The sequence below is a fragment of the Gopherus evgoodei genome, chromosome 8 (assembly GCF_007399415.2).
Source record: "Gopherus evgoodei ecotype Sinaloan lineage chromosome 8, rGopEvg1_v1.p, whole genome shotgun sequence".
NCBI classification, from domain to species: Eukaryota; Metazoa; Chordata; order Testudines; family Testudinidae; genus Gopherus; species Gopherus evgoodei.
The window spans coordinates 15,985,036-15,998,921 of NC_044329.1; the positions used below are offsets into that span (position 1 = coordinate 15,985,036).

Below are 13,886 nucleotides of genomic sequence, written 5' to 3' on the forward strand. Positions count from 1 at the left end.
GTTAGTAATTCATCTTCAGAATGAAGATTTGAAGAATTTAGGGAGACTTTATATTGTACCTAATTAGCCATTTGCATGCACAATTACCTGTTATGTATGCAATCATGATAATTTTACAACTGAATTAGGCATGTGATTATCCATGTAACTTTTTTTTTTTTTTTTTAAATCTGGCCCCCAGATATTTTCTAGCAAACTTCTAGGGCCTGATTTTCAAGTAACCTAGACACAAATGTTTACAATGCACACATGCATTACTTGAATATGTGGTCCTTAAAGTTTTTGAGGTTGACTTTCAGAAGCAGTATGGATGCAGTTTAAGCCTTAGCTGTTGACTGTAAGAACAGCAAAAAATACATATTGAACACAAGATATAGACCAAACTCGTGTAAAACAAGACCTTCAAGGACTTCACATATGTGCAAATAAAACAGAAACCCAGCCCTGAAAGTAATAGATCTGTTACTTCTGCAGGCTGAAGAGGAAAAGAGAGAGAATTTTGTTTTTAAATACTTGAGAGGCAGTCAGATACTATAGTGAAAAGGGGTCATAAGTGTCTCAGTAGAGAAAAGGAAGAAAAATGTCTCAGATGGCTTCAAGGATATTAGCATTATTATGCATGAAGGGAAGCCAATGAAGATATTAAGAAATGGCATTTGCAGTGTTACTGTCATTTAATTATGATTTTTTAAAAGAAGTATATCTCTCTCTAGATGTAGGAAAATGGTTCAGTCCTAAGAAATCTTTCTAAATCTGAGAGTCTGTTTGTTATGCAAGTGTGTGTGTGTTGTTAATTCAGTGATGTGCAATAGAAAGAGTGAAGTAGTTAGATGATAGCTGATACTCTTCTTTGGACATGCCTAACTCAGTATTGCCAGCTTTTATGATCAAAGAATGTTTGCAAACTCTACATAATACGAGTCACGTACTGTATATATGGAAAGCTGTATGCCTATTAATACTGTGTGTGTGTGTATTACTCCAAAACAGAGTGTACAGTTACAAATCTCACCACTGGATCCCTCTTATCCACAGCATGACGGACTGATAAACAGTTTATTTTGCATAACTCAGCTGAGCACCAGTTTTCTCAGCAAAGCCACAGATGGTAGAAGAGATCTTGACTGGCTGTCTCTTACCATTTCCTCTTTTTATGAAAACAAATGCAATTTGGTCTTCTCACAATTAGCATGACCTGATAGCTTTTAAATTAATGCTGAGGAAGTGGAAAGGTACAATAATAAATACACATGGATGCTCTGTAGTAGTCTGGAACCTGAAATGTAGAAATATGACTTAGCATACAGACTTATCATAACTGGCACATTGATTAAAATCTACCAATGGGTTTACTTTGGCTACCTCTAAGGTGAAATGTGTCAAGTGTTTAACAGTGCTTTGCATTTCTGTACAACAGTTTAAGACAAGAAGAGATTGCCATGTGCACCTGAAAGTGCAGGGTAATTTAGGTAGGCAGAATGTAACTAACCCAATTGGATTTTGACCAGGACACCATGATTGTGTAATTTTCTGTGTTATGGGTGAGTCTGATTTATTTGTCCTTTTTTCTTCGGCCCTATTAAAATGTAAATGATTCTGTTCAGTTGCAGAATGAGGAGGAGCCTGGAGAGACTGAACACACTGTGAACGATGCCCCTCCACCTTACAGCAGCATTTCTGGGGAGAATGCAGGTAAACGAAACAGCAAGGAAATAAATGTTGTTTTTTTCTTGGTTTTCTTTCCCATCCCTTTAGTTGTTTCTTTTTCTATAATATGCTCACTGCTGTCTGACATTGCAGCATCTATTAAGACTGGGAAGGATGGGACCTGATCCAAAGAGATTGTGGTTATTTGTGGTTTGAAAGAAAACATGCCTTGGTGGCAATCAACTGATGTCATCTCCATAAAATAATGCTCAAGTTACTTTCTACAGCGCTCTTAGCATACAGAAGAAGGTAAAAATGGTAGTGCAGTGAGGATTTGTGGTCTGTAATGATTTGGTATTTGAGTAATATCTTGCTTCTTCCAATGATCTTTAATGGTATCTTTACTGGTGTCTTTTACTTTTTTCAGGGCTTCTTTCGTGGTCATTATGCTGAATTTTTGTCTTGTGAATTATATAAAAATGCTTTTATGATACTGTAGATTAATAATGCTTGAATGCATTACAGTGTTTTAAATACCTGTCATATGCAACTGTAGGGAAAAAAGTGGCTGTAGCTGAAAGCTTGGAAGAGAGCTCGACTCAGATATAACATGACAGTCTTCTTACTCTCTTGTTAATTAGAGCAGAAATCCAGTAGAAATAGACCCATTAAGAGGCTACGCTTATATTTTTTTCAGTAATTTATACAGTATGTGTTCTGTGGCATCAGAACACATAGAAGATAAAGCAAACATCAGTTTAAAATGAAGATATCAGAAAAGTTAGAAAAAAATGCCTTTGTTCAGACCCGTTTGATAAAATGTTGCCCCAAAACATGAACTTTTGCACTTTTTGTTCTAACAAATTCAAGCTTTTGGTGCCTACTCCAGGGAGTAGTTTCCACAGACAGAGATTTGCCTCTGAGGGTATGTCTACACTACCCACCGGATTGGCGGGTGGCGATCGATCCAGCTAGGGTCGATTTATCGCGTTTAGTCTAGACACGATAAATCGATGCCCGAGCCCTCTCCTGTCGACTCCTGTACTCCACCAACACAAGAGGCGCAGGCAGAGTCGATGGGGGAGCGGCAGCAGTCGACTCACCACAGTGAAAACACCGCAGTGAATAGGTCTAAGTACATCAACTTCAGCTATATTATTCACATAGCTGAAGTTGCGTAACGTAGATTGATTTTTTTCCCCCCTCCCCTGACCCCCCAGTGTAGACCAGGCCTGAGAATGCCCTTCCTCCAGTCCTTCAGTTCACATCTAGGGACTTGGTAAAAGCCAGTTGATGTCTGCTGTAACACCTGGGTATAGGTGTAAAGGCAGTCTCTAAGGTAGCCGGGTCCCAAACCATGAAGACCAAGAGTGGGCATAAGTTTTCGAGTACATAAAAGATTGTTATAAGGAGGAGGGAGAAAAATTCTTCTCCTTAACCGCTGAGGATAGGACAAGAAGCCATGGGCTTAAATTGCAGCAAGGGCGGTTAGGTTGGACATTAGGAAAAATTTCTTAACTGTCAGGGTGGTTAAGCACTGGAATAAATTGCCTAGGGAGGTTGTGAAATCTCCATCATTGGAGGTTTTAAAAAGCAGGTTAAACAAACACCAGTCAGGGATGATCTAGATAATACTTAGTCCTGCCATGAGTGCAGGGGACTGGATTAGATGACCTCTCAAAGTACCTCTCAGTCCTGTGATTTACAACTTTCTAGATTGTAATCAGCACCTTGAATTGGCATCTGGAAATAGATGTGTATGCAGCACAGATGTAATATGCATTCACCAAAACTACATATTCTGCACTATGTGAAGGTTTGGATTGGCATTCATTATATCATTTTCATTATAGAGATAATTATGGACATAGACATGATAATCTCTTGGTAAAAAGGGGAATGGAGACTGGTTAAGCCTTCTAAGGAGAGTACCCATGAGGAAGTTAACTTTTCTGCATGATCATACCTAAGTTAAAAGCCCAATAATACTTTCCAGAGGAATTATCACATTCATGCTGGTCATAATCTAGATCCTGATTTTCCCCACGGACATTTTCTTAATAAAAAGTCAGAATTACATTTGAGAATCAGGCACATCAGATGCATAAAGGCAGCATAAGGAAACCAAGGTGGGAGGGGAAAAAGGAGAAGTTTAAAGATTGTACTGGAAAGAAATGATAGCCCCATCATTCTGGTAACCTCCCCTCCCTGTCCCAGTTTATACTGCTCAAAGGAGTAAATAGACATTCAAAAAATAGCTAAGGATAATTAACCAGTGAAGTTATCATTTTAAAATTAATAAAACCTGAAAACTTAGACATAAACCCAAATGGAATTCCGTGTACAGCCTTATCACAATCCATTCCAAATGTGGCATTTTTCTTTTTTTTTTTATAAAAGGTCAGTTTTAGACCTAATCCAAAAATTCACTATCTTCATTAGAGGACTGCCTTTCATACAGCCTGTAGGACAATCTGGGATAATGGGTGCTCTTCAGTCTGCCTTCCTGGGCAGAAACTCTTTACTTTGAAGAGAGAAACATCCAGGGTCACTGACCTTGCAAACTGGCTACCAGCCAGTGCTCTGCCACAGATCCTCAAAAGGTATTTGGGCTCCTAACTTCCATTGAAATCACTAGCAGTTAAGAGCCTAAATACCTCTGAAGATCTTTGTCTTCCTGGGTAGAGAGTTTTGAATTCTATTCTGTCTTGCTACTGAATGGGGTCTGGGTGAGCATTTGCCTTGTCGGATCACACAATATGGTCTGGGGTGCCCATGTTTTTTATCAGATGGTTCTCTGCATAATGGAGGAAATAGTTGTGTAAAGTACACACACACACACCCCCAGAAACATACATTTTTTTATATCTCCACAGGGAATCTGTAAAACATGCTGCAATCAGGGCTCTCTACGTGTAAAGCTTCCCCTGCGTATTCTAATTCATCAACAGGTCTGAGAGCCTGGGTTTCAGAACCAGTACGTTTGACTTTGTCCTATTCCCCTTCTCTTTCCCCCGAAAGGAAACTGGGGTCTTTTTCAGACAAACTGGTCACCTTTGGCTGAATACCTTATGGGGATTCTCACCAAAACCATTTGAAATGTGAAAATATATCTTTCTCTGTCTCTTTCTGAAATCAGGGGAGGCACAGCATGTGTTCCTTTCTCTGTTGCTCTAGATTAGGAGGTGACTTTGTGCACCCTCTATAAAATGGTCTTGTTCATACTCTGTATCTGCTGTGAAACTCTTTTCTATTTCAGTCCTTAAAAAGTTCAAGAATCTCTGTATGTGGTATCATAGTGTGCATATGTTTCTAACAAGGTTTCAACTTTCCTCGCTTTTCCTTGTCTAGGTCAAGATGACTGTCATACTAATTTATTTAGGGTGAATTCCCTTCCCCTTTTGAAAGTTTGTTAGTATCCTACTGTAGGTCTCAAATTTGCTTCAATGGTTTGTTTATTATGGCATAATAGTTCAATACACGTGAGTTTAAATTACAGGCTTTCATCAAAGAATATACGGTAATTTTAAAATCATGATCTTCTTTGTACTTTGTTTTCTTTGCTGGTTGTAGAGCTGCTTATACCAGGCGTCAGAGGCATATTACATCCTACAATTCATGTAAACTCTCTCTTTGCAGAATATTTTGACTACAAAGATGAATCAGGGTTTCCCAAGCCCCCTTCTTACAATGTGGCCACAACATTGCCTAGTTACGATGAAGCGGAGCGAAGTAAGGCTGAAGCTACCATTCCCTTGGTTCCTGGAAGAGTAAGTTCACTTTGTGTGCTGAATGTCCCTAAAGGTCCAGTTGTAGAATTTATATAATTGAATTAACCTAAATATTTTGTTAATGAAAATATTGATTTATTTTTTCTCATTGGGCTTTTTTCCCAGTGTTCTACAATATTTTTTTTTAAAAACTTTGTCTGGTCCACTGGCATGATGTAAGGCATGTCAATAACACTAGTGCATGCAGTACTGATTAATTTGGCAAGCTGATATGGGCTACATGTGTAGCCTCGCTGTTTATCTTATGATTTACTAATTTGTACTTCCAAAGTACCTCTCATCAGAAGATCTCTCAGCACCCAATTTTCGAGTGAGTTCCTGTAGTTCAAATTCATTATTATGAAACGGGAGTTGGCAAAGCTTCAGAGGTCAGGGCTCACTTCATACCTTTGTCTGATAGACCATATCCTACCCAGTGATCAAATAAGAACAATACTTGAAAAGTAGGTGGTCATATTTTAATTTCTTTCCTACCTTGTTAGGTAACTTGGCTTTCCTTGTCACTCCTACCACTTTTTGAACTGACTTTTCTGATCTGTGAATAATAAAATCCGATGTCTCTGACAGGAGAGATGATCCTCTTCTCTTCTTCCATTGCTGTCTGCCCTCCTCCCTCATACTTCTTAATCACAGCTAGCATTTGGTAGTAGTGCTACCAGCATCTGCTGTCTAATGGTAGTAGGTCTTCTCCCATAAGAGCCTGAGCCCCACTGAGACAACATATGATGTTGTCCCAGTAAGGGAAAATGTTAGAGAAAGACAGGGAAGTAAATTGTATGGTCGGTATTGGGAGTATCTTTATTTTTTTGGGGTGGGGGGCTACCTAAAAGAGGGAATCTCACCTGACAAGTCAGTATTTCATGTCTTATATTATCCTTAGCAGGTACAAAGGGGAGAAATCTTAGATGCAGAAATGTTGTTGTTGTCCTTAAGGAGTTTTTTCTTGAATGAAAAGATATTCTGTACCCTTGCAATGTGAGCTTTGTGGTTTTGCAAGTTGATAGCCCTTTCCCGTAAAATCTTGTGTAAGCTTATAACCTCAGGCTTGCTGTCCGACTTTGATTGCATTAAACCTGACCTCCCGCCATTCCCTTTTCTCTCTCAACTTTTAGGAGGATGACTTTGTGGCACGGGATGATTTTGATGATACTGACCAGCTGAGGATAGGAAATGATGGCATCTTCATGCTGACATTCTTCAGTAAGTACCCAATAGAACCTTGAACTTTTCCTCAATCCAGACCAGAATAAGTTAACCTTTTCATGTACATGACGTAGAGCTGAAAAAACTGGATATGCCAAGATGAAATTCTGGGAAGGGAAGAATTTCCCTTCCTCCTCAAGAAATGATCTACCAGTCAGGCAGGTGTCAAACTCTTCAAGTTAGTTTAGGGTGTCATTGCAAATAAACCCCATCCCCCTCTTTTCTTCTTTTTTTTTCACTAAAGCGCATCCCCCAATATCTGTTTCTGTTGCTCCCTATAAACCTCATTAATAACATGTTGTGAAGAGCTGTTCCCCTCCACAAGGCAGTGACAAGAATGTGGAGATGTACCTCTTCATTCACTAAACCAACTCTTGCCTTGTATATCTCCCATAATGCAAACCAAAATTTCTAGCTGTAGGGTAGTAGCAGTAGAGACTCCTGCCACTCCATAATGTACCACTAGAGCGTGCTCAAGTATGGTGAATGCTGTCTCATCTTTCCTCTTCTTCCCCCCAGCTCCCTCCCTCCAGAAAAATCACAAAAACCTGAACTGATGGTCAGGAGTTCCAAGGCTGTTCATTCACATAATATGCTGCCGACCATGCCATTGAGAGATCCTAAAACATCTCTGCTCTTTAGGAAAACTAGTGATTTATTTGGTGCAGTCAAACTTCTGGGACTATATATATAATTTTATTTTTTTAGGGCAAACCTATACTCTGTTTGAACTCTTAAAAATTGAGTTCAGTTGGTAATGGATTAACATTAAAAATGAAGTAGCTCTCAGTATTTTAGGAAAGGGCTAGTAGTTGTCTCAGCATTTGTGAAGATCATGAAAGCACTGAAAATATAGTGTAGCTAAATTGTCATGAGGCATTCTCTTAGTCTGAGTTAAAAGGGGAGATGTAGAGTTTCACAGCTCAGAATGCACAGAGGGTCAGATCTAAGTTTGTCTGCTGTTCGTAAAGATTTGTGGGCAAACCCTGACTGAAGCCAACACTCATTTCACTTCCATCAACTTATGTGAAGTTTGTTTCCTCTGAACAAGAGTGGGCAGGTCAAAAGTCAGTATGTGGAAGTGGGGCTGTTCCAATGACCCACATACTTATGACTGCAGTGAAACACAAACAATGGAACATCTGTTAGTCTGCTGGCTCCTCGAGGAACCATGTACTGCGGAAGATCTCAGCAGGGGTATACATGTGCCCAACGCTGGAAAAACCTGTCATGTGTGGTGGAAGGACACGAGAAGAAGACAGCCTAAAAATAAGAAGAGGCTCTTAAATAGATGCATAGATTCCAAGGCCAGAGAGGACCACTGTGAGCAGTTAGTCTGAGCTCCTCTATAGCACATGCCATACAACTTCCTCAAAATAATTCCTAGAACAGATCTTTTAGAAAAACATCCAATATTGATTTTAAAATTGAGAGTCCAATTGTAAATTGTTCCCAATAGTTAGTTAATCTCAGTATTAAATTTTTACACTTTATTCCTAGTCTGAATTTGTCTAGATTCAGCTTCCAGCCATTTTAGCCTATTGCTTTCCCTTTGCTTTCTCAGTGGCTTTCCTCTTCAACTGGATTGGATTTTTCTTGTCATTCTGTCTGACCACTTCAGCTGCAGGACGATATGGGGCCATTTCGGGGTTTGGTCTGTCTCTCATTAAGTGGATCCTGATTGTCAGGGTAAGTTAGTGCGCGCAAAAAAAAAAAAAAAAAAAAAAAGGCAGCCCAGACAAACATAAGACCTTTATGCATTTGCTACTTTACTTAATAAGTGGCTCATCTCAGTTCACAAAACTTGCACCTGCAAAAGCCTGAGTTATTGGGCGTTGTACTGTGCACTAAGCAGGGTGTTTTGGAAAGAGAAGAATCCTGTCCTTTCCCATCCCGTGAGCAAGGGTACAGTGCATCTGTGGCTCGTGCCCCAACCCACATGAGTAGCTGCTGCCACTCCACACCCATTGTTGGCACCACTCAGTCTGATATTTCAGCTTCCATAAAGACCTCTGCTCTCTGACTTGTTCAGGGCAGTGTGGAGCAGACCTCCACAGCATACAGGGGATATAAGGCCTCTCTGCATGGCTGTTCCCCTCAGGCAACTCACAGTAGGGCTAATGTGAGGCATAGAGGGCTTTGTGCTGGCTCTTCATGCCAAGAGTGAAATTTGCCCTAAATCCTTCAGCAGTTCCTTTTTGAAGATTAGCCTGTTTGTTTCTTTGACCATCACAAAAGTTCCTTGGGGACTGTTTTGATTCAGGTGTGATTTTTAAATAACCCTTTCCGCTTGCTTTATTCTCATCTGAAACGGTAAACTTGCCTGCTGTGGCACATCTACCAGTGTACTTTGGGAATGGGGGCTGTGACAGACTGTCTAGAGGTTGAAGAGAGCTGGTAACATGACACTGCTCTGGGATGGTCCTTGTTATTGTAATAAATAAGAATAATGTGCCAGAGGAGTGTTGCCTTTTTATAAGTATCTCTTTCTTATTAAGTAAAGCAGCTTGTGTAATATGTAGCTGTATATTAAACAATATTTGTTTAAAAGAGATACCCCCTACCCCAAGTGTTTTATTCTTGAAGTAAAAAAAAATCCTTTTTGTTAAAATAAAGCAGGTCAAGAAAGCAAAGGCTTTTATGGGGAAAGGAATGAAAAATTATAAAGCTATATCTTTGTGAAAATATCAAACCAATTTCTGTCCAAGCAAACATGTCGTGTGTGCAGCCTGTGACTAGAAAAAATTGCAGGCAGATGCCCAAGGGAAACCAATAAAAAAAATTGAAAAAATGGCTCTGAAGACCAAAAGCAAAGAGATTCAGAGTTAAGGTCATCACTTTATCCTTAATCCTTTTGTGCCAGGACTCAGATCCTGCAAATATGACATCTAGTGAGATAACTGTCTCCATTGTGCAGTGCTTAGGCACTACAGGTGTCTCATACAGAAGACCTAAGTGCCATTTCCTGAGATAATAAGAAAATGAAGTGAGAGAGACTGGCAGCCTTAACTGCGAATTTGATTTCAACCTTAGTATCTAGTTTTTCTAATTTATTATTCTTCTGATTTAAACTTTAAAAAAATGAAAAATCAAGTTAATAATCTATGACTGACAACATAATGAAATTGGATTCTATAATTATATCAGCACCAAGGGCACTTTTCATTTAACAGGAAGCAGTTTTCCTAATAACAGATTTTCAAGTCTGAGGATTCCTCATACCCACAAGAACTTAACTTCAGCATCAGTGCTGTTTTGTTGCATCATCCAACCTTGAAGTATAGCTAGCAGGGGTTACTACTGCAAGCCTGGCCTTTTGCTTCCAAAATTGTCACAGGCTCTTAGGCAGCAGGTGGGTGAGGGAGAATGGAAAGAACTGTCATTCAGCAGTGTCTCACTAATACCTCTCCTGAGATCAGCTAGTAGGGAGTGTTGAACTGTCTTGTATACATCTTGGTCACAGTGGAGCAGTTTTTAATAATTGGGATTTGTAACTTGTGCTTCTCTGACAGTAAGGGTATGTCTATGCTTATGGCGGTGTGTCGAGTACACATACTGCATGCCTCTCTAGCACAGGTATAAATTTAGCAGTGTAGATGTTGAGGCAGTGCTTAGGCAAGAAGAGTAAAGATGCACCAGAACCTTAAGGTAAATACGCCATATGGCCCTTTACGCTCCCAAGAAATGCCTCCCTGTCTGCACTGCTATTTTAAGCAATGTAGTATCCCACTGCCAGAGCCTTTCATTGTCCTGTGTGTGCGTGGATGCAGCCTGCTTTTCACTGTGGTTTGTGGATACACATATTCTACATGCTGCCTCCAGTAGAAGGCCATAGACAAGGCCATAGAGGCCACAGTCTGGCTACCACTGAGATCAGTGGGAGCAGGATTGAGCCCAGAAAATATCAAGTGTTATAATTTCTGTTTCTTTTTTAGTTCTCAACCTATTTCCCTGGTTACTTTGATGGTCAGTACTGGCTCTGGTGGGTTTTCCTTGTATTAGGTAAGTCCTTATAACATTTGAAGTTATGCAAAAAGTGACTTTTGGAGACAAGTGTTGTATTCGTTACCAGATGTTTAAAGGTGTATGGCCAAAATGTTATCTTTCTAAAATGATTTTATTCTGGTAGTGAATGTCTTCTAGATTTGTGTGTGTATATTTAAATTCCTCTACTGTCATCAAAAAATTAAGGAGCAAAAGCATACACATCCTCGCACCAAAAAAGAGTAAGAAAATCAGAGAGCAGCACTTCCTCACACTGACAGTAGCTGCTAGGAGTTGAATCGCTGGACTCTGGCACTCAAGTGATTAAAATGCAAGTAGACTGTGATTTGTTCTAAATCCTATACTGAGTCTCAGGGTACATCTACACTACTGGATAATTCCGATTTTACATAAACCAGTTTTATAAAACAGATTGTGTAAAGTCGAGTGCACGCGGCCACACTAAGGACATTAATTCGGTGATGTGTGTCCATGATCCAAGGCTAGCGTCGATTTCTGGAGCATTGCACTGTGGGTAGCTATTCCGTAGCTATCCCATAGTTCCCGCAGTCTCCCCCACTCCTTAGAATTCTGGGTTGAGAGCCCAGTGGCTGATGGGGCAAAAATCATTGTCGCGGGTGGTTCTGGGTAAATGTCGTCAGTCATTCCTTCCTCCGGGAAAGCAACAGCAGACAATCATTTCGCGCCCTTGTTCCCTGGATTGCCCTGGCAGACACCATAGCAGGGCAACCATGGAGCCCGTTGAGCTTATTTTTTTACAGTCACCATATGTGTACTGGATGCCGCGGACAGAGGCGATACTCCAGCGCTACACAGCAGCATTCATTTGCTTTTGCATAATAGCAGAGATGGTTACCAGTCGTTCTGTACCGTCTGCTGCCAGTGTAATTTGGCAATAAAATGATGGTTATCTGTCCTTCTGTGCTATCTGCTGCTATCATGGGTGCCCCTGGCTGAGATCGGCCGGGGGCGCAAAAGCAAAACTGGGAATGACTCCCCGAGTCAATCCCTCCTTTATGGTTTCTAAAAATAGTCAGTCCTGCCTAAAATATGGGGCAAGTGTACTAGAGAACCAGTGTATCAGAGAGCACAGCCGCTCCGTGTCAGATCCCGCAGAAATGATGAGCTACATGCCATTCATGAGGAGTGCCCCTGCAACAACCCCACCTGTTGCTTCCCTCCACCCCCAACCTTCCTGGGCTACCGTGGCAGTGTCCGCCCCATTTGTGTCATGAAGTTATAAAGAATGCAGGAATAACAAACAGTGACTTATTAGTGAGATAAAATGAGGGGGAGGCAGGCTCCCGGTGCTATGACAGCCCAGGCAGTACAGAATCTTTTCTTTACACAGGAAAGTCTGGGGGCTGATGGAGCTCAGCCCCCAGTTGCTGTGATGAGGACAGTTACCAGCTGTTCTGTCCCATCTACTGGGAATGACCAGGAATCATTCCTATTTTTACCCAGGCGCCCCTGAGGCCAGCCAGGGGTATTCAGCAGTTATCAAGCACGGGCTGATGGTGACGACAGATAGCAGTCATATTGTACCGTCTGCCACCGGGGAGCGGAGAAGAGCGGATACTGCTCTTCACTGCTGCAGCATCGCGTCTACCACCAGCATTCAGTAGACATAGGGTGACACTGAAAAAAGTCAAGAAATGATTTCTTTCCCTTTTCTTTCACGTGGTGGGGGGAGGCAGTAAATTGACGAGCTATACCTTGAACCACACTGGGCAATGTGTTTGAACCTACAGGCATTGGGAGCTCAGCCAAGAATGCAAATACTTTTCGGAGACTGCTGGGGACTGTGGGATAGCTGGAGTCCTCAGTACCCCCTCCCTCCCTCCATGAGCGTCCATTTGAGTCTCTGGCTTCCCGTTACGCTTGTCACGCAGCACTGTGTAGCTTGTAGATTTTTTTTTTCAAACGCTTTGGCATTTCGTCTTCTGTAACAGAGCTCTGATAGAACAGATTTGTCTCCCCATACAACGATCAGATCCAGTATCTCCCGTACGGTCCATGCTGGAGCTCTTTTTGGATTTGGGACTGCATTGCCACCCGTGCTGATCAGAGCTCCACGCTGAGCAAACAGGAAATGAAAATCACAATTTCGCGGGGCTTTTCCTGTTTACCTGGCCACTGCATCCGAGTTCAGATTGCTGTCCAGAGCGGTCACAGTGGTGCACTGTGGGATACCGCCCGGAGGCCAATACCGTCGATTTGCGGCCACACTAACCCTAATCCAATATGGTAATACCGATTTTAGCGCTACTCCTCTCATTGGGGAGGAGTACAGAAACCAATTTAAAGAGCCCTTTATATCGATATAAAGGGCGTCGTAGTGTGGACAGGTACAGCGTTAAATCGGTTTAACGCTGCTAAAATCGATTTAAACGCGTAGTGTGGACCAGGCCTCAGACACTCTTGGGACCATCATGAGGACTGGTGGGCCCTTTGGGAAATTAATTACACAGAAAATATGTAGATCAACTTTGCTGCACCAAAACACCAGTTACATGGGTACCAAGTAATGCTTAACTTTGTAGTGTTAATCTGTAATGCATGTCACTGTTTCAAATATGCCTCCTGGAGCTGTAGCCAGCTGATACTCTGCAAGTCTGTTCTTTGACTCTGTGGCTAATATTTAGCTGTAAATCTACCTATGTGGAAGAATAAAAGTAATAGTACAGTGAAACTGGTACAAAAGACCACCTTTGTAAGGCAACTTGTTGCCTGAAAAGACCACCTCAGAGTCTCCCCAGACATATTCAGTACAATTCTGCTGCATCTTTTTGCAGTTGATTTTTGTTGGTTCCTAGAGTGTTGCCTTTGACAAATTTTTACCTAATTGAAGAATCTTGGTATGTTCTGAGTTGCTTGTACTAAGTAAAGGAACTCTGCCATCAAATGGTGACTTAATTTGTAGCGCACACAGGAAGTAAAATAATATTATTTAGTACTTAGATAGCATTTTCCATCTGATGCTCTCAAAAACTGGAAGACGTATTGATGAACTAAGCCTCCTGCAGTGAAAGGAGAAAAAATAATTGTAATAACATGAGAAGTGTGTAGTGTGGAACCAGAAACCTTATTGTTGTTTTTGTCATGTTGGGAAAATGAGTAATATTTTTAATATATATATATTTTCCCTTTAATCTTCTACTGAAATCTGCCTCAAAAGTAATTCAATTCAGAAACTTACTGGGTCTGTTCTTTCAATGGTGCATAAGGTAAATAAGATAA

General features: G+C 41.0%; 1 protein-coding gene across 1 annotated transcript in view; it reads left to right on the plus strand.

Annotated features, from left to right (window-relative positions):
• Positions 1-13,886, plus strand: part of NDFIP1 (Nedd4 family interacting protein 1) — a 32,513-nt gene that overhangs the window by 11,201 nt on the left and 7,426 nt on the right. Inside the window, exons 2-6 of the mRNA XM_030572389.1 lie at positions 1,605-1,692; positions 5,287-5,417; positions 6,551-6,638; positions 8,206-8,330; positions 10,577-10,643. Coding sequence (XP_030428249.1) covers positions 1,605-1,692; positions 5,287-5,417; positions 6,551-6,638; positions 8,206-8,330; positions 10,577-10,643 — 499 coding nt within the window. The remainder of the gene's footprint in view (positions 1-1,604; positions 1,693-5,286; positions 5,418-6,550; positions 6,639-8,205; positions 8,331-10,576; positions 10,644-13,886) is intronic.